Genomic DNA, 21495 nt, shown 5'->3' with positions numbered 1-21495 from the left:
ATTGCATGCCAAATGTAAGGTTGAGTGTGTATGATAGAACAGGGCTTTTCAACTGCTTTTCCGGCCGGCCCAAGGGACCGCCCGCCGCCATTATAACTAAGAAGCAATTCTGGAACCATTGCTTTGGCGGAATATTATTTGATTTTGCAGGCTATTTATTTGCATCTATTTCTGGAATCTCAGCTGCATTTGACATCATTTGGATGGGTCAATGATTCACAACATTAGCTGGAAAATAAATCAGGTGTAACACTAGATAAATCAATCAATTTCATTTTTAAAAATGGTACAATTCTTCTCCATTTCCAATTGGGCGGGCCACCTGCAATACCGCCACGGACCACCGGTTGACAAGCCCTGCCGTAGAATGATCTCATCAACAAATTTCATGATGTATATTTCAAGACACAAGGTTTTGGTATACTGTCGATTTCCGCGCGTGCGACCTTTTTTACATAATTGCCGATCGTTTGGTGCTTTATTGTAATAACAGTGTCGATAGGTAGCAGCCTACACGTTAAATGAGCTGTGACAAAATGTCAGAAAGGAATCTATTTGGCACTATTTTCATTTTGTAGCCAACACAAGCCATGACAAACACCTCTCAGTGTGATACCATGCGCCAGCAGTATCATAAAAGGGAAAATAATAGCCTACCGTTCAACTCTGAATAAGAGAATAAATTCAAATGGGACGTTTTCATTATTATAATGACGCTTCCTGACTGTGGTTATTGATGTATTTGTTAAACACATGCTGCCACAGCTCTTAAGTGAAATCACATAAGAAGAGAATTTCTCAACCACTGTGCCGACAGCGATCATCAGGTATGCTGCGGGAAATGATCAAACGGAGTTTTTTTTTAGTAGGGGCGCGGAACGGATTAAAGGTATTTGCATTTATTTCAAGGGCGAAAGATGATTTCAAATACTGTACTAAACGCTTTGACCCTTGTTGTTTTTGGTTGAGTTGATTTTCTCAGATTTTTCTAGTGTAAAACACGAGCCTGGGATTAATGACGGTTCGGAAAGACAAGACTGCATTCGATTGTGCAAGCGCATCGAAAAGGGGGAGGGGGGGGGGGGGGGGGCGAGCGAGAGACGCAACAGCCCTCTACCCCCACCTGCCGTCGTGTGTGTGTGTCAGTCAGTCAGTCAGTCAGTCAGCAGGCCACTGGAAATAACGTACGTCAACCAAGCGGCGATACGATACGTTGACATCGGATTGAAACGCCACGCCGGGTGCTCGTGAGCAAAGCTCCTTTCAAGTGCGTCAAGTGAGGAAATGTTGCCAACACACTGACAACGCGGATGACGTAGTTGCAGCCATCAGTCAGTCCCCAATTTGATTTAGTTTCCGAGCGTTACCCGACCGACACTCAATTCTGACAATCATGAGGCTGCTCATCGGATGTGCGTGGGGTGCACGCGCAGACACACGCATCGTCTACACGCAAAAATACACAAGACACAGACGCAACAATGCAGTTTGCGCAAACTTCTCAAAGGCATCACTGACTGCAAGTGCGGCACCGTGCAGGTGCAAATGTCTCACTTTGGATCGACTGGACAGAAGAAGTGTGTGGGGGGGGGGCATGCACGATTCACAATATGGAACACAAATCTTTCTTTTGCGACTTCAAGTTGCAACTATCTGTATGTATGTACGTAGTATGAAATTTCAAATAACCTAAACAGAAAACGGGGGGGGGGGGGGTTCTATGCACGATTCACAATATGGAACACAAATCTTTCTTTTGCGACTTCAAGTTGCAACTATCTGTATGTATGTACGTATGAAATGTCAAATAACCTAAACAGAAAACAGTGACTAGAAGAGTATTTTGTCTAAATCCAAAAAAGAAAGCTCTCCTCTAATAATCCCTCAACCGCCCCCTCCTTTCAAAGCCCCCTGGCTCCTGCAAAGACGTGATGCAACTACCAAACAAGGTCCAGTCCAACAATCCAGCCCCTCTCTCAGCCCCGTCCGCAGCATCTCAAAACGCCCAAATCAAGTTGTGCACAAAGTCACAAAGCTCTGGTATTCCGCGCGCGCGCGCAGACACACACGTACACGCGCGCGCGCGCGCGCACGTTTTACCTTGGCTGCCGCACACCAACAACGCCACGAGATGCACGAGTTGGAGCATCATTGTAGAGCAGCTCCTTCGCAGCTGTAGAAAGACGCCGTACAAGGAAAAAGGTCGGATCCGTTCATCCACTCCGTCTTGGACTCCGCGGGCGACTGTGGTCCACTGGTTTTTATCGACTCCTTCCTCCTTTGCTTCGTTCCTTCGTTCCTTCCTTCCTTCCCTCCTTCCTCCGCCCCTGCCTCTACGCTCGCTCCCGCTGCCACGCTCGTTCACCGAGCTGGCGCTGCTGCACCCTCCCCGGCAGCTTTTTGCCAAGCCAATATCTCAGTTAGCCAGAGGTGGTGGCAAAACACAACCCAAAAAGTTTGATATTTAAGTCCCGTGTTTAAGTAAGGAAGCACAGATGTAGTGCAAAGCGAAAGTACAAAAGTATTGTGGAAGGCATTTGGAAACTTGGGCAGAGAACTCAAATATTGTCATCTCGGTCATTTGACTTGTGCAGTAGGTCCACCTTATCGTCCGTCATCCGCAGGCCTATTTTGAAGGGGAAAGCAACTGGCAAGTGGAAATAATTTCTTCTGGATGTTTATGTTTTTGATTTGATTGTGTTTCTTATTCTTTGGTTCTTTTTTGATTGTCATGTATGTATTTGATTTGACTTGTATGATTCAGCATAATCACTTGTTGGTAGCCTGTTGAAACCAAACGCTGACCACACTTTTGTCGCTCAGGGAGGTCTTCATCTATCGTGGGCCAGATTGGAGCTGCGGCAGGTCGCAGCGCATAAATGTCGAATGGAATGCAGAAAATCCCGCTTCCATCTTTGGCGTCAACGGGAACACATTGAAGGAGTTTTCAAATGAAACATCAAGCGCTTAAAGATCTTGCCTGCCTTTGAGAAAAGTGCAACATCAATAGTTTGTCTTCTTTTAAGGCAATGAAGGATGCGCAAGTGCAGACGAGTGCAACGGTAACAGTTTGAACGGTGAATTACTAGGCTATAAAAACACCAATGCCATTTGTTATTGCTTAAGCTTGACCTGAACAGCCTTGGGGAAGCTGTTGAAATGCTGCTGGCACTTGCATTTGGATTTCGCTTTTGCCAGCAGCATCGGTCAAAGCTGCACTCGTTTTCTTTAGCTATCGAGACACTGGCCGAAAGTCTTCTTTCTTTGCTAATAAGTGATGGGCCTTGGAAAAACGACAATCGCCACGCCATCAGGTCACATCATTGTCCCCGCATTTCATGAAACCAACATCAGACTCCCTCCCTCCCTCCCTCCCTCCCTCCCGCTGCGCAGATCCTCCGAGTAACTCATCCTCGCTTCTGCGGCGGCAAATATACTACACTTGCGAAAGATAAGCCGTGGTTCACTAGACGAGGATGAGGAGTTGCCTAAGCATGCCACAGTGGGCAAGAGGGAACAGACAAAGCTAATGCTAAGCGCCAAGCTAACTTGTTACAAAACACCAATAAAGTGTTTGATTTACAGTGCAGAAGTCGATCTGACATCAGAGCTAACTTTAGGACTGATGGTCGCTCGCCCTTCTTATCCAAATGGTGATGCAACGAAAGAAGAAAGAAAAACGAAAACCAGATTTTCATCCCTTTTGACTTCATAGAAGTTTGATGTTACAGTACAGCATTGCCGTGCAACTTTACAGGAATACATATTTCTCTCCTAAAGTTCTGGTCAAAATATAAATTGAATAACGTTGCGGGGGGGCATTCAATTTCACTCCAAAGTGCTTTTAGTTTTTTTCCTTCCCCATGTGGTTTCAAAACTCCGGAACCAATTTCCACCCAGGTAGCATGGCAACACACAAAGCTGTGCTTGCGTCACTAAACTAATGGAGCCTTAATTGGCAAGGTTCTTTCAGACAGGTAGGAAACGGTTCTTTTTAAAAGCTCAACAAGATTGACGCGATAATACAAAACTTTTGCATTCATTGCCACAAAGAAATGGAAGATGAATCATATATTTTAATCTCAGTCCAGTGATGCAGTTCAATAACTGTGACGTGAAATGATGTCCCGGCAGTGACTGTCACTGATTGGTGCTAGCAACCGTATATTCATTTGCTAATTCGTTTCAATTTACTTTTCTTTTTACTGTCTTTGCTATAAGATAAGCGCTTTGTTACAGCTGCAGCCATTGTAAAATGCATGATAGAAATACAGTTGTATTGAGTGTATAGAGATATTGATCTAGATATATAGATCGATATTTCTTATGACAACTTTCAAAGTTTGATGATATGAATCATTTGATTTATTATGCTTACAATTTGCTTACCATAGTAACCTGTCAAAGTGCAGTGAAGAGTAAAAAAAGAAAATAAACTTCATTTACTGTATTACACTACACAGTACAGTTGAACTAAGGCAACATCTTGTGCCTTTGAGAAGCCACTGCCCTCCCTCGATAAAGACACAAGCCAGCGCGTGGGTTGCAGACCATGTGAATGGTTAGCTGAGATTGTCGAGGGGAGTCTCACTCTGAGTAATCCCCCCGAGGGGCACGCCAGGCGAGCCTCTCGGTGGTCAGACGTTGGTCAGATCGCTCATTAAAGCAGCCCGGCCGTCCCTCCTCGGCTTCTTCTCCCTGCCTCAAATTGCCTTCCCAGCCTCATGCTGCGCCAGGGCCAGGGGGTCAACAGATTATCTGCTTAATCCCGTTAATCCGTCCTCGCATCAGGCAGAGATGATTCTCACAATAATTGTATTTGCCCGCGCCTCAATTAGACAGAAGCAGAGGTCTGACTGACTGAGGTAGAAGGAGACGGACGATGCGCATACGTCAGCGGCGTGGAATGTGCGTGTGTGCCAACCTGACAAGAAACAATAGCTATCGGAGCACATTTTCTTTGCGACTTTCACTTTGCACACGGTCTTTACCAAACAAATTAGATTGACAAGAAAGAGCAGGGTCAAGCGTACCACACACAGAGCAATCTTCCCTTTGATTGCAAGTGACAAACATATGGCATCTAACCAGTCAGTGGCAGCAAGCCAGGCCAGGCCAGGCCAGGCGCCAGGCCAGGCGCCAGGCCAGGCCAGGTGCCAGGCCAGGCCAGGCCAGGCCAGGCCAGGCCAGGCCAGGCCAGGCCAGGCGCCAGGCCAGGCGCCAGGCCAGGCGCCAGGCCAGGCCAGGCCAGGCCAGGCCAGGCCAGGCCAGGCCAGGACAGGACAGGACAGGACAGGACAGGACAGGACAGGACAGGACAGGACAGGACAGGACAGGACAGGACAGGACAGGCCAGGCCAGGCCAGGCCAGGCCAGGCCAGGCCAGGCCAGGCCAGGCCAGGCGCCAGGCCAGGCCAGGACAGGCCAGGATGTCTACATCCTCACTCGCTGCCTCACTCTTGGCAAACAGATGGACTGAAAAGCGGGACACTAGTCATATCAATTTAAAGATCCAAAGCATCTTATTTATTCACATTTATATACTATATATATGAACAAGCCGTTTCTCAAAATCTTTGGGACCTCTCAGATCCACAAAAACATTTGTCCAATGTTATTTGGTAGCATATTGTTACATGACTCGAAGCGTGTGAGAATTAATTCGATGCGCTAGCTTCAGAGTTTTTCACTCAAGAAAGCGTGCCTTAATTATTATGATCTCTGAATATATGCGTATGGCTCTTTTCTGCAGCATAATTAGACTTTGTAAATGAGTGTTCCTCCTGTACTTCAAACAAACTACGGAGGGAAAAAAATAAATAAATAAATCTGGGCATACATAGCTCGTTGATTTAGTTCTCTAAAAAATATATATGTTAATCTGTCAACTATTTGACCTGAAACATTTGTTTTTTCCAGATCTAATTTGCTCATTAGTTTTTCTCAAAAGCATTCAGTACGGTCTTGACACTGAAGGATTTTCCCAAGCGACGTCTGCCATTTTGGTAATAAACACATAATCCAACTTTACTGTTTAAATCTTGAGGGCGCGGGTGGCGGTGGTGCCGCCGCCGCCGCCGCCGCTTATCCAAGCATGTTTTACTGTTGCAACCTTATAATCATTTTGCTTTGCCATGCAGCTCCAGTAGCTCCACTTATCCGGGGTACGATGCCACTTGATGCTCAGTAGTCACCACTTGTGTACTTTCTGTACTACGGTCCTTTTATTCTCGCACCTTTATACGTATTTTCACAACGCGGAGCAAGGAAACACAGAGCTTCAAGTGCAAAGAGAAATCATAGCTTCAGCGGCAACAAAAGAAAAAAAAATGTCAAGTGTCTGTGGTTGTACTTCTTAATATCTTCAACCTCCCAATTTTCCAGTCTTAAGTCAAACCGGGTGGGTGACCTTTTCCATGCCCCTTTTCTGGTGTTACGCTTATCTTTGAGGCTGATAACGCCGCCCCATCTTGACGTGGAAAAGTCAGCTTTCTTCATATCGCGAGTTGCAGCCGGAAAGATTTGGAATCTTGTGTGTGCGTGTGCGCAACAGAAGTAGACTCCGCAAAAAAACAAAAAACAAAAACTGCAAACTTATACAATAGCATCTAATTGGTTCAATTGTGATGATGATTGAAGTTGTTTATGAAAGCTATTCCAATCAAATAAAGTGCAATAATGAGCCACTTGTCACTGCAGGCCAGTTTTGTTTTCAGCAGGGAAGAAAAGGCGCCATACTCGACTCAGTCCAGTAAGGCTTCATTTTGCCTTTTCATGGTCTATCGATGAATCAACGGCATTCACATTTGGACAATGGCGATTTCGGTTTTTCGTTTCTGTACCAGTCCAAACAAAATGCATCATGAGGTTGCTTTGGAAGCCTTTTTTAGCATGACGATGGAAAACTAATTTGTGACATATCGCTAGTTAGCATGCGGCTTCCGCCAAAACAATTATTTGCTATTTACAAAAGCACGATTACTGACCAGGATTCTTCCTTGGGCCACAATGCGACGCAGTATTTTAGTTTGAGTCGGACATTCTACGTAAACAAAAAAGAGAAACTTTTCCGTCGTTAATAGCAGAAGTTTCAAATCCAACCGTCAACTCGATAAGGGTTGCGTTGGGTCGCGTCGCGTCGCGTTGTCGAGCACTCCGACTTTTCATCGCTATTGAAATGACTTGCGCCTTAATTTCAAATGATCTGCTGCCCTTGACAGCTAACGTAATAAATCCTCTTTGCAAAATTGCTTTTGTAGGAAAAGAACATTGTGGTTTTTTTTTTTTTTTTGCTTCTTGCCTTTAGAGATGATCGACGCTATTCTTTGCCGGCTGCTCATTTGTGCCAACGTGTATTTGTAGTGCGTGCGTGCGTGCATGTGTATGTGCGTGTGTTTAACTCTGGTCTCTACCGAGGTTGGTAACAAGAGCCTGATCAAAATATGAGATTTTCTTTCCCTTCTACCGCTGGTTTTGGAGGGAGCCTTGGCGAGGCTTTGCTATTGATCACTCGATTTTGGCAATCCTATCTTTATTTCTTCAGTGCACTGGACGGTCTCTAGATAGCTCGCTGGAAATGTGATCATTTCGCTCATCAGGCTCACGCTTCAATTCTATTGGGCATATTTTGATGATTACGACAACAACAAAAAAGTCCATCTGTCCAATCTGTAATGACCTTGCTTTCATTATTGCAAAATATCGCTTTTTTTTAATGTTCGTTACCTGGCGGAGTAACACTGCTTGATGAGGTGCCAGGAGTGCACAAATTGATGAGACGTCAAAAACAACATGGTGAAAAGTCTACGCAGGTCACATACGTACGTACGTATATTTGTTTTGAAGTCAAAATGGAGTGGCACATACACTAGCCGTCGGAGAGTACTTTTACAGCCCAAAGCATTTTCTTAGGTTGTAAAACCCAATGCAGCGCTGATTTACGACATTCATCAATCAGCTTTTTCCAAGTCGCAGAAACTCCCGGCTGACATAAAATTCTATTATTGTGGCCAGCCTACGGTGGATTGAACCTCTGGGACCTTCATGCAACAGCCTGCTCTCACTCAATTGGCTCTCCAAAACAGGAGTAGGAAGAGGACATGGGTGAGGTGTGGTACCGAGGGAGCTGCCCCTGTTCTGTGATCCGCCCGCCCAGCTATCAATCTCATTCAGGGCTCGGCGCTGGCCCGTGGATCTCTCTGATTGAATTCTTCCTGGGCCTAACAGCTCCCAAAGCCTACTAGCAACATGTGTTACATTTCTGAGCCTCCACTTAGGTAGCATGTTTCATTTGTTAGACGTAGACAGAGACTTAACTTTACTCATCCCTTGGGATCGCTAGTCCAGCAGCTACCCTATCCTATTGGAAGAAATCTTTTCTTACTGTACCTATGTCAATGTAAGGTATTATATATCCATCCATCTGTCATCCATCTGTCATCCATCTGTCATCCATCTGTCATCCATCCATCCATCCATCCATCCATCCATCCATCCATCCATCCATCCATCCATCCATCCATCCACCCAACATATGGTATTCATATTGTTTTCCCCATAAGTGCCAAAAGTATTTATGAGTAATAAATATTTATCAATATGAAACCAGTTTCCACGATTCAGGGTATTTATCACATTTAGGAAAAGAGCTCCTCCTCGTATGTATATTTTAGGAGAGCCGCTGACCGACACGCGTTGAGCCCGGTAGTCAAACTACTTGTTCTGCAAAGAGCATATGAAAGTGTCAGTGGCGAGAATCAATAAACCATTTTTATGACAACAGCTTAAGAAAATGCGGCTGTGGAGAGGCGGCGTGTAGTGGTTTGCTTTGATGCATGGCAGTGGCGTGGGGAAAATTAATTTACTGATGTGAATGTGAGAAACACGCACGGTCGGGAGGGAGGGAGAGGACTATTAAGAAGCGACTTGCCTGTCTGTCCCCAAGCATAAATACTAGAAACATCTTTACTGGCTAAGAAGAGAAACATCCATTATCACCATTATTGTTGGTGGAAAGCCGTAAAGCAAAAAGGAGCTCACAGGATTTCAGTGCCTTTGACATTTTAGTGAGCATCTTTAAGTTTATGTGAGCAGGATGACCAAGGATTGAGAAGGTGACCACGGCGCTAATAAACATTCCAGACGCATTCAGTCGACAAGTGCGCCGCTGACTCGGCACATTAGGATGTTGGATCGGGAAGAATCGAATTCATCAAGAAAAGACCTGCTTTTGCCACACAGAACAGGATGAACATATTCAGCTTGCTGTTAAAAAATAGGAGAGAAGAGGATACAAATGAAGTCGGCACAAGAGGCAATCTTCAAAACAGACGGAAATCACCCTGGGAACATACCACACCGGAGTAACTTGTGAAATGAACGGACGGACGGACGGACGGACGGACGGCCAAGTGGGGTGGGTGTCAATTTATTTAGAGGAGAAGAGACGACTGAGCACAGGTGAAAAATAGAGAGGGGGCCCGTATACTGTATATACGGTCAACAAAAACGAGAACAGTATTCGACATCATCAAAATAAAGTTGGCACCAGTCAACTGTATCCTTCTCGGGGGGGGGGGGGGGGGCGGCCATCTTGTTATCGACTGAAATAACGACACGGTCGCCGGATTGCAGGTCACGACCAATCACAGCTCATCTCTGTCAGAAGCTGTGCCGTCATTGGTTGTGACTTGAGACCTGTGATGTCACTTTCAGTCAAAAGCACGTGGTAAAATGGCCGCCCCAGGAGATGAATCCAAACAGGTGGATTTTGCCTGTTGAACAAAGAAACTTCACCCCCTGGAACAATAAAGGCATTCGATTCTAATGTGACTGTACAAGGCAATTATGTCATCCGTATTTAGTGGACTAATCTGCATATGTGAGAGGAACCTGCTCGTTGTTTGAAGGAAACTCTCGTCCGTCCGTTCGTTCGTTCGTTCGTTCATCAAGTTCACAGCTCATCTGCCTGCCGTCAAGCTGCCACCGGGATCGAGCTGATCTATTCCTGGAGTGGCCGGCACGTGGTCCAAAATGTTGCAGAAGCGCGCAACGCTCTGTCTGCCAGCTTTGTCGAATTCATGGTATGGAATTGGGATTCACAGGCCGCTCCTCGGGCCGCCGCAGCTGCCGAGTGAGTGACTGGCAGGCAGGCAGGCAGGCAGCTGTGGGAACAGATTGTCCGAAATGATTTGCTTTTCCTCCCGAGCTCGGCGTGTCACCAGCCCGCCTTGTTCTTATCTACGCTGCGACGCCATTTGCGGGCCAGCCCTGACGCCATTCAAGCCATCTGAATAGGAAGATGTCATTTTCTGATGTGCTTGACTTGATGACATTGAATTTTCATCAGACCCCCGAATGCTCTGAGCTCCAAATGCACATTTTATGTTTTGTTTCTACTATTTGGAAACAAGTCAAGTGTGATGCAACGGCTGCTGCAATACAGTAACTTTGCACCTATCAATCCATCACGACTGCATTGTTGAGGTCGTCGCGGAGGGCGTAGTGAAAGGAAAGCTCGTCTGACAGGATGGTCGAGAACCCGAGCATTTATCGTCTGAGGTCAAAGGTTTGATCAGAAAGCGAGAGCAAACCACCTTGAAATTTGACAGGCCTCAGGCTTCCATGTTGGGGTGTACACAAATGCCTTTTCCACCCACTACAAAAGAAAAGAAAACAAAGCAGAACCTCGCATCACAGAGAGGATCATTTTCCATCAGCCCACAGGCCAAAGAGAACAACAGATGTGAGCTACTGAGGGAGAACCTCAAGACCCAGCTGAGCAAAAGCAAAGCAAAGCGGGTGGAAAAGACAAGAATTGCAGAAGCACAACATTGACATTTTATCTGAAGAGCTCAGATTTTTTTTTTTTTTTTTACAGGACATTCTGATACCACCCCCACCAGCACCACCTCGAGACAAAGGCTGATACACTCCAAAGAAACTTGAATTGCATCATCGTTGACAAATCCAATCATAGCAGGACCGACCGACTCAGTTTTGCTTTTCCAGCGTCATCCAATTAATTCCATTTAGTCTTCTCCATTGCTTTCATTTAGAGCTTTTGTCCGGACTTGACTCAAGGAGGGAAACAGGATGAGGCATTTACAGTTACTGAGTTGGTAGCTGAGCAATAATGTACAATTTAATTAGGTGCATTAGGAGGATGGCTTTGGCTGGCCGGCATGTTGACTCAAACATTTGATCCTCTAAGCAGCGTTGAGCCTTCCTGTACTGTCGAGCAAAATGACTTCTATAAAGCCCGAAACATTGTCAAATCGTCTCCAGAGAAATTCAAATTTGCACGAACCTGTGGCAAAGTCATTTCAACGATCCCAGCGTGGTTTGCGTGATCGCCGAGTGATATTGCGTGAGGTGCTGTGGGCAAAATCAAATGAACACATTCGCAACGCATTGCAGCTTCTAGTATTTGGGCATTTAGCGCCGCCACGTATTGTCCGTCCGTGTTGGTTGACGATGACGGTTGGGGTTTGGGTCCTAACATCATTGTGGAGCGGCCGTTGGGGAACCTCCCCAAATTCCCAATATAACATACATTGGTTCGGGTTGACAGTCATAATGGCCCGCCCGCCCTCCCTCCGAAAGAAGCTACGACTTTGACACCCCTGCTCTACAAACTACCAAAATCTCTCAAGGCAGCAAACCTTTCCAGGTATGTGGTGGGTGTATGACCTCTGCGAAGGTCAACTAAATTTCATCTGCTACTCATGAGCCACGCTTCGTCTCCAATACAATCATCGGGTTTTGTGGCTCTATTTGAGGAATCGCTCTGTGTGTGCCTGAGAAAGAGGAGGGGGAAAAAAAACAACAAAAAAAACACCACGTTGAGGCCGAGCCAATTGCTTAGCTGTAATGACATAATATTGACTCGCTGTGTCTTCCAATCTCCCCTATTTCAAAGTGCAGAAGCCGCATTAGATTCCCAAGCGATAGCTCCACTGTAACAGCCATTTGTAAATCAGTCAACTGAGGCGGCGGCGGCGGCGGAAAGTCTCTTTTAATTCAGTCTCTCCAATCATCATGTTTTTCTAATTAAAGTGTCAGCATGACCAGTAAACATTAGCATTCTCTGCTCAAATGATTTCTTTTATGACCATAAAAATAGCCACAAAGCTGCGTTGTTATTGCCGCTAATGCGCTTTTATGATCTTGTGTTGTTTGTCAATCGAACGGGAATCAAATGTGCCAGCCACTGTGAAGACATATTTTGTTTCATCGGAGTCCGTCCGGCCCCGTGCGATATAACCTTTTCCCCCCTTACATTTTTTTATTTTTTTTCTGTAACCTTCAACTATTGAACATTATTTTATACTTGATGTCATAAAAAAAAAAAAAAAAAGGCATTTACTGGCTCTTATTTGGTTGCTGGTGGCCAGGTCCCCTTTGAGAAATCAAAGCTAAGTCAAAGCGTTCCACAAAAGTCACCTTTTATAACCTTAATCCAGCTGGACTAATGGCGAGAGTTGAGGAAAAGATGAAGCTGAGCGGATGTCCATTATGACAGCTGGACAGTGGGACAAGCGTTGCGAGAATGTACATATGCCACGGTGGCTAGAAATGAGCAGCTCTCTCCCCTCTCAGCCGGGGTTGCAAATGAACGCGCTTGTTGCCAGACACCCATATTTTACCTTCTCATTAGCAGCAAAGGAGGACGAGGTAATTACCGCACCGGGCGAGCTCCGGAAAAGATCCAGAGAGAGAAAGAGCGCAACATTTCAAACCAATGTGTGTCAGTCAAAATAAAGAAAAATAAATCCAATCCATTTTGCGGACATCCAAAGGGAATAAATACGGCCGCTGCGTCCAAAGCGGCGAAATTGCGCTCTTATAAGTGTCCGACAAAAGATACACACTCTGCAAACAATTGAAACACTCCAGCATGACATTTCATTGAAAGGTAGTACAATGCGCATCCGCGGCCAGATCGAGAAACGTGTTTTGAAATCAAAATGGCGGACGCCACCGCCGGCCGCCGGTTTAATTTCGGCACGCGCCTTTATGGCTGTGAGCAATGCAAACGAGATTGGACCGTTACTGCTTTTGTTTCAATCGGCCTCCAAAACGGCGTTGCCATCCGAGCGTGGGCTGGAAACGTGAGCGTGTCGCGTCGCTAGCAAGCTTTTGTTCGCAACCATTTGGGCGAATTGAAAGCATTCGAAGAAAAAGCGATCCGTTAGGCTCGTGCACAGAACATTAAACACTTTACTATGTACCGTACGTAATAAATGCTCATTTCTTAGCCCCCGACAATAATTCACGTAAATTGCAGATTTCCGAGCAGCTCGATATGGAAGCCGCCGAACGATCTGGTGGCACCAAACGCTCCGTTGACCACGTTGACCCGGCGGCAGCACCGCCATTTCAATCATTGTCCAAATAATGTTAGCGAAGCCAATGTGTTTCCAGCAAATTACTGACAAGGGACTTAATTAGCAAACGCACCACACTGATGAAATTGGATTTTACTGCGTGCGTTACAAGCGGCATCAGCAGCGGAGTCAGCCCGCCCGCCCGCCCGCCCGCCGCGCTTCCTATTTGACTTGCTGGCGCACTAAGCCGGAAAGCGGCCGCATTACATCGGAGAGGAGCCATTGCTTCCGGATGCCGTGCCAATGACTTGTGTCATGTCCCATTAATAATGGTAATGACGGCATTACGAGTTGTAATTCAAAGATCTACCGAGCGAGAGTGACAAGGTCATCGCAAATGACCCTCGGTCTTTTACAAGGATAAAATATGCACAACTTCTTTAAGATGACTCAAAGTATCACAGGACTGGAGATGAGTCATCGAGCGCAATCAGGAAGTGTCACATTAACAAAGAAATGAACTTGTAAATCCAGCAGACTGATTCCATTTGGCAGGAATGCTAACAGGCTGTACGCAGGCTCAACGTTCTCCCTTTACGGGGAAAACATCTATTCAACTCACTGAAATCACTTCACGCCGTTTATAGATATTTTTTAGTCGATTTGATGCACGGCACCGCAACTGCTTTCTGTTAAGGCAAATCGTTCATTACATTACAAAATGACATCGCATTACGATCCGACTCGGTTACACGACTTCACGATATGACGATGCGGCATCACGACACAATACTAGCATATGAGAGTAACTTTATATTTGTGACCCCAAAAATATAGCGTTATGTTTCATTTTATTATGATGCCATGAAAATATGACAAAACTTGGCATGCTCCAATTACGTTCTTATCACTGAATGGCTAGCAACTCAAGTTACAAATGAGTTTGTAAATTTGCTGCATATCAAATGCCTTGAGGTAACATTTATTTTCCTAAAATGAAACTGCTCTGAGGGGAAAAAAGGCAGGTAACCCCCCCCCCCCCCCCCTTAATGAATGGAAGGGAAGTTCCAAGCAATTAATCCCAGCTATCGGGCGCCTCCTGTGCCACTGTGTGTGGATTTCTCTGCTTTTCTGAGTTATGCTTCTAATTTAGCCGGAAGAGAATCCACAATAAATGCTCGTGAGTAAATGTGATCATAAAAGCAATGCAGACTCCAGGATGCGTCAGGTCTTGATGAGAAATATGCCAACCAAACTCTTAGCTAGGTGTCTGGGGAAAAGCCACACGAGGATCATTCAAAGTGTCGCCACACGTGCTACGTCATCCATTTTGTTCGAGGGAATGAATCTAAATTTGATCTGCACACTTTCTGCGGGGACATTTCATTCTATCTACAGCGAGGACGGCGGACACGTTTTATTTGGAGTTACACTCGTGCAGCGGAGATGTTTTACGGCGTCGCCCGCCCGCCCGCCCGCCCGCCCGCCTCCACACGATTGATTTCTTTGACTTGGAAGGGAGTAATGGCTTGTAGGTGGGAGAAGCATCCTTCCTTCTTTCCTTCCTTTTCCATGCATCTCGCAGCCATTGTTCTCCCCTGGCCGCGGCCATCTTTCTACCTTTACTGCAACAACACTTGCTGCTTCCATCTGATTGAGTGAGGCTCCACTTGACCTTCAGCCATTTGACTGAGACTGTATTAAAAAGAGCCAGGGTGGGATTTTTATGGCTGAGCTTTCCCAAGGTCCTACTGACCTGATGGATAGATATTACGAGGATAAATCCAGCACGCTCATCCGTACGGGGACGAAGTAGGAGTTCGCGGTGACGTATGTGGCCGGCCGCTTTGTGCGTCTGCACTTTGGAAATAAAAGCGTCCCTTTGAATGCTGTCGTGTGGTGGGTGGGTGGGTGTGCGCGGGTTTGCATATACATGCGGCTGTCAGTCAGACAGCATATTAAAGGCCCGATTGGTTGCCGTATTTGGAGTAGATTTCGCCTCGTCTTCTGCGAGACGGCTCGCTTTCGTGCACGCGCGTCACGGGCTTAACGGCGGCGGCGCGGCGAGCTGACCGCGGTCTCGCATTCGAGCGCTGACAGCTTGATCAAGCGTTTTTCTTTGGAATTACTGAGGTCAGATCATCTTAATGACGCACGCACGCACGCACGCAGGCAGGCAGGCAGGCAGGCAGGCAGGCACAGTGGATGACTTGTAAACGCTGCAAGCTTCTTATTTGGGCAAGACTTGATCAAAGCGTATTGTGGCAGCAGCGCGCAAGAGCAAGAAATGACTCAAGTATTGAAATCAACACTGACAGGTATACGCTGGCTCGCTTTGATGGTGAGAAAGCTGAATGAAGTAGTGAGGCTTGCAAGATTGATTTCATCGCCCATTGAATCTGTCCGAGAAAGCACGGCGCCATTTTGGTTAACTAACCAACTAAATAATCCGACTAACCCTAACCCACAGTCCAAAAACACTGTTATTTGTTCGCGCTAAAAATGACAGACAGTTTAACAATGTCACACAAGAAGGATTGAAAGTGATTCAGTGACTGGTGTGCTTATTGTTTTCTGAAGTCAAAGCAGGTGTTTGCAAATATCTTGTTGTGATTCAACAACAACAACAAAATCCGTTTTCATGAAAAAAAGCAAAAAATAATTGATTACCGACGACAAGAGAGGATTTGGACCATTCCATGTTAAAAAAACAGATCTTTCGATTCATAAGATAGTGGTCGAGTCATTGGGTAACTGATGTTACCTGTCGATGAATTGATTCATTTCAACAGATGTTAGTTTCAACTTTCAACTGTAATTGCTTCTTTTTGTTTGTATTCGATTTTGCAGCATGATTTTTTTTCCTTTACTCTTCCTTTCGCCCGTCAGATTTCACCAATTTTCCATCTTCCGATCGGTCGGTCGGTCGGTCGGTCAGAGCAACGCCGGGTTGAACGAGAAAAACATATTATGACCATAATGACATTCTGGGGAGGAAGAATCGTTTCGTAAAATCTTGTCGTTGAGGCGGACACGACGTTACTCGGAAGAATTGTCTGGTCGCAGACAGACTTCCAAACTCGCAGACAGACTTCAAAACCCATTTTTGAGGCGGCCAAACATGACTCATTCATTATATTGCTCTCCTTTAAACCACTGACGACTTCCGTAATTGCGACGCATTAAGATGTCGGGACGAAATGGCAACGATTTGTGAGAGCCTCTGTGAGTTTTTCCTGCTGACAACATGAAGATGAATTAAGACGCAATCATAAATGATAAGCGTCTTTCTAATCGGCCAAACAGCCGGTCTGTAAAATAATTGACAGAAGAAAAAAGATTATTTTTTTTTAATACGGCTATAGCATTTATTTTGCTACATGACTATATCATACGAAAAATGGCGTTGCGCATGATGTTTGTTTTGGCACATTTATTCATCTCTTTTCTTTTTTTCACTTATGCTGCTTTTACTCTGCATTGCTGCAACAAGTCCATTGACTCGCTGGAGTGCAATAGCGGACGATGATCTTATCTGCGCTATGGCAAATTGCTGAGCCACTTATTGGTAGATGCCATTTTTCTTACTTACTCAATATGTTTTAGTTCGGTGACAATCAGTCCAGGCCAGGGAAAAGTAGCCCACCCACCTGACCCCTTATTAGATGGATCCGTAAAATACATTCCATCAACACTTTTGCATCTTTAGTCAACATCGTTACACTTTGCACCAGCCATATTTTGCATAAAGACGTTTTGACAAGAGACGGCAGGAGTTTCCATCCATGGGTTACAAAAGAGCAGCGACGAAGGCCGCCACGGCAAACTGTGACCGTGGCGGCCCGGGAACTCGGCTAAACAGTCCACGCTTTCGCACAAAGCGTATATTTTCCAGCGGCATTGTGTTCCGTCTCCCCAAGGAGCATCTTTGACCAGCACGCGGCATCCTGTGGCACTGTTGCGTCTTTTTTTTCCGTGTGTGTTTAATCATAAATCCATTTCTCTTGCTTGTGGGCCGGAGCTTCTGGCCGATGGGACGCTGCGTTGCTTTAAAAAGCAATAACAGAAAGCCTCTGGCAAGCTTCCACACCATTTATCATTGTCGCTAAATGGAAGCCATACGACGGGGGATGCTTACAAATTAAACGGCAGCTTATGAGAACGGGAGGGGGACCTAGGGTTTCGGGGCTGTCCGCAAGGTGGCCTTTTGGATCACCTGAGGTCCAAGTCGTGATCCGATTAGAATAAAAACCACAAGAAAGCCAGTGAGCCTTTTTGAAGTTGCTGGAGGAAGTACAAGTTGAGATTTCATGGCAGATTTTCAAGGATTTCAAATTGGACTTTTGCCAGGTCGTTTTTTAGAGAAGGCTAATTGAGATGACAAGATCACATTTTTATGTGGAGAAAGTACACGCATATTAAAACAACTCACATGTGGTGGATGCAATTTGTTCATTGGTGTGCTCGTTTGCAAGTCGGGGGGGCCTTTGCGAGTGTCGAATCTGTGTCGAAGGTGTGAAAATGCGCGTGGACTTTTGCATATCCCTGTGCCGAATGTTTGGCAAAAAAAAGTGTGAAGCCAAGTCTACGCTTATGGTTGCTTGTGTACCTCTGGAGAAGAGTTTTGCACCTCTGGTGTCAAGATCTGGTAATTGTGTGAAATTGTTCATTTGAAGAACTGCTAAACAAACAAACAAACAAACAAAGCAAAAAACTAAGAATGGTGCTTATGATTTTTTTTTGTCTCTTGCACCAAATCTCCAAATAAGGCATTTTTGGTTTGTCAGTCTGACCACATTTTTGGGGTCCTGTTAGGTGTCGCTGCCCTTTGAAATCAAACCACATTGTTTGTTGAGAAGAAGAAGAAGAAAAAAAAGCCTCCAAGAATGAATTGGAGAAGAACAAACATTTGAAATTGGGATACACACAACACAGAACGACAACGACGACGACGACGACGAAAACAGAACACGCCAAAAAATCCGAGTTGACTTTTTTTTTTTTGCGCTGTGAAGAAGCAGCACTCTCGATTTAACGAATAAGAGATCAAATATGCGATTGCATCTGCTCGGCCGATCATATCTTTCTATCCCTACTGCGCTGCACAATAGTGCACAATGATCCAAAATATTGAATGTGAAATGTCACCAAGATAAACGACTCCGTTTCCAGTTAAGCGAGGACATTTCCTGTTGGTGATGGATGTGTTTATCGCGTGCCAAATGACCTTGACAACAGATGGTGATTACACGTACATTTCTTTTTATGCCTTTGCGAGGCCTCTCGCTACGCAAGCGCAACAAAGCAATTAGAAACACAAAAGGGAGATGGGAGCGACACGTAAACAAGTCCAACTTTGGAGAGGTATTGGTGCGCCGTATTTCGATTTGTAGCCGTTTCCAAACACCAAATTAGCTCAAGTTAGCTCAAGTTAGCTGCAATCAAGAAAGGTTGTCTGTTTTTTCATATGGTTAATAATCCGCTAGGGTCATAGCTTCTCGTTTAAAGTTTTTATTTGATCATTGCACATTTCGTTTTGAAATCTGCCGTTGTGTTCCCTTCTTCCCGCCAGGTGTAATGACTCATTTAAAAGTCTGTGCCAATCGGGTTGTTTAGCAATCCTTTTCAATGAGAAGCCTTTAACCAATGCTGACGTGTTTCTCGCCTGAGCTGGAAAAGAGCATGATAACAACATTTGTCGCTCTCCGAAAACGGGAGCCGGGATCTACTCTAATGCTCGGCCAATTGACGGACGGATAGCACTCCGATTAGTTTCTGCCGTGCCACAAGTTCACGCGCAAACCCTTTCGAAGGAAAATTCACAGGGTTGATTGGATAAAAGACGTCAGACAAGCGAGTCGATTGCGAGACAGCCTTGTTATGTAGAACAAGGTGTCCCAGGTTCCGACGCCAGGTACAGAAAATCAACAAGCTCAATTCTGGAGCAGTTGCTGGGCAACTCATCAGAAGGATCAACATTTGACAACTATGGCGAGAGAAAGAAAGAAAAAAAAAAAGAAAAAAAATCATCCACTTTGGATTTATTATCCTCAATAAGGCACTTTTGTCCAGCTACTTAGAAATAGTCAAGTCAGTCATAGAGGAGAAGAAATTAATCTGCCTGCTATGTTCCCTTTATTAGTAGTAGTATTAAAATGATCATCAAAACCATTCAGCCCTGTTCGACACAAACAAACAAAACACTTTTTTCACAAATTGCACAGTGGGAAGCCTCACAATGGCTACGGCATAAACGGTTGGCATTGGAAGAAAATAGAATTCAATTTTGATATATACTAACAACTGGACCCGGAGGTAATATAAGGTTTCCACTCAAAAACGGACTTTTGACCCCTACAAAAAAGTAAGAAATTGAAGTCTTGGGTACCCACAAATGAGTATGCAGGGTCCTCTGTCGTGGAGAAATCATCTTTACAATCACCCAACCCTTGAAAAACACATTTGTCTAGGGGCCACTCGGAACCCACGACTTGCTTAAATCAGTTTTGAGGTTCTTCCCCTGGGTCTATTTACCCGCAGCGGCTGAAGACTCTAGTCAAAGGTCAAGCGAGGGAAATGGATGACGGAAGGAAAAGAAAATGCGCGTGCTTTGTCAAAACCAACGTGTGAAGGAAGGGACAAGTCCAAGCCCAAGCCCAAGCTCAAGTCCAAGTCCAAGCCCAAGCCCAAGCCCAAGCCCAAGCCCAAGCCCAAGCCCAAGCCCAATGGGCCTCCAGCTGAGAGCAAATGAGGCTGTGCCAATCAAAATGACCTCACGTTTCCCTCGCGGGCGTCACGTCGACTACGGTCCATCACGAGGTGTCCTCGGGACATTTTGTCTGCGCTTGGTTGGGGTCATAACCTCCAAGCAACATCTTCATAAACATATGGCGACATGAAAATGGGCCCTCACGGTGGTTGGAAAGAAAGCCGAGCCGAGGTAATCGTTGCAAGTCTGGACGACGGCAAATGATGTGAAATACGATTATGTGCCCAAATCAATAAGAGGGCTTCATTTGTCAGTAAAATGGCAAGTGCGCAGTTCAGTGGACCGGAGCCCTGTCCATTTCATGAAATGTTTGTAATGAATAAGTGAAACAAACAAGTGCAGCACACTTCTTGAATTCTACTGACTTTGCACGATAACACCCCGCTGAATAACCAAGCATCAGCGGGTTCTTTGAGATTGCTGCCGGCTTTTTCCTCTCCATTTCACTAACTGCCTGACAATAGGAAGCCAATATTTGTCCGACATACGAGTGCGTTAATAATTGACTCTCGCCGCCGCTTCCGCTCCGTCACGGTGCGAGATCATGAAAAGAACAAAGCGACACTCTCAAATTCCTGCCTCGATGCTGTCCACTTTTACATCAAACGTGTTGATTTCGGCTTTCGAGAAGCGAGAAGAAATCCTGCATGAGATGTTTTCAAAGTGGACAGAGTTTAACTATTATGTCCGTTTGACACGGCATCAAGGCGCCAGCGTCCGATTTAGGGCGAGCGCAAGACGCCTGGAAGCTTTCATTGTGACCGAGGTCAACGCAATTAGCCTGACGCCAACCTTGTGACCTTGCAACTTTGTCTTTGGTTGAGCGTCAAGGAAAGGAAGGTCAAGCACCAGCGCAGCGCAGCGCAGCGCAGTGCAGCGCAGTGCGTCGTGCGATTCATACGATTGCCAGTCAGACATCAAATCAAACATGTTTAGCCATTTACAAAAGCAGCGACCCGCACGACTCGACCTTATAAGACGCGTTGTAATAATCCGAATTCAAATCCTCTCGATGGTTTGAGACTGCTGTGAAATCCTTTTTGTTTCTTGAGTAGCGACTCCATTTCTTCGTAGGGCAGGCGCGTCAAACTCATTATTGTCGCGAGCCGCATCGTAGTCATCCTTTACGAATGACTGTCAACCTAAATACGTAAATACATAAAGGTCTCATATGACCTACATAGAGTACAGGTGACAACAAACTGATGAATAGCTGCTTTTGAAATCAGAGACTAGTAACAAAAAGTGTTCACACTTTTAAAAAGATGAATGGTAATAACAATTGCTATTGCTTCAAAGTCAGGACAATTTGCAATTTTACAATTGACGCAAAGTCCATGCTTGGCCAAATCGAATTACACTGCGGGCTAAACGTCCGGACTTTGACACCCCCGCCGA

At 45.4% G+C, this 21495-nt stretch overlaps 1 protein-coding gene across 8 annotated transcripts in view; it reads right to left on the bottom strand.

The window, feature by feature from the left end:
- Positions 1 to 21495, bottom strand: part of LOC125987921 (neural cell adhesion molecule 2) — a 186861-nt gene that overhangs the window by 125303 nt on the left and 40063 nt on the right. Inside the window, exon 1 of one of the 8 annotated variants that reach the window (XM_049752530.2) lies at positions 2101 to 2358. The exons of the other annotated variants lie outside the window; for them this stretch is intronic. Within the exon in view, the coding sequence (XP_049608487.1) occupies positions 2101 to 2152 (52 nt within the window). The 5' untranslated portion in view covers positions 2153 to 2358. Of the gene's footprint in view, positions 1 to 2100; positions 2359 to 21495 lie in introns of those variants that run through there. 8 annotated transcript variants of the gene reach the window in all.

This window comes from Syngnathus scovelli, chromosome 2, assembly GCF_024217435.2.
Source record: "Syngnathus scovelli strain Florida chromosome 2, RoL_Ssco_1.2, whole genome shotgun sequence".
Lineage (NCBI taxonomy): Eukaryota > Metazoa > Chordata > Actinopteri > Syngnathiformes > Syngnathidae > Syngnathus > Syngnathus scovelli.
The sequence above is the reverse complement of the archived record's forward strand: the minus strand, read 5'-3'. Positions and strand labels throughout refer to the sequence as shown.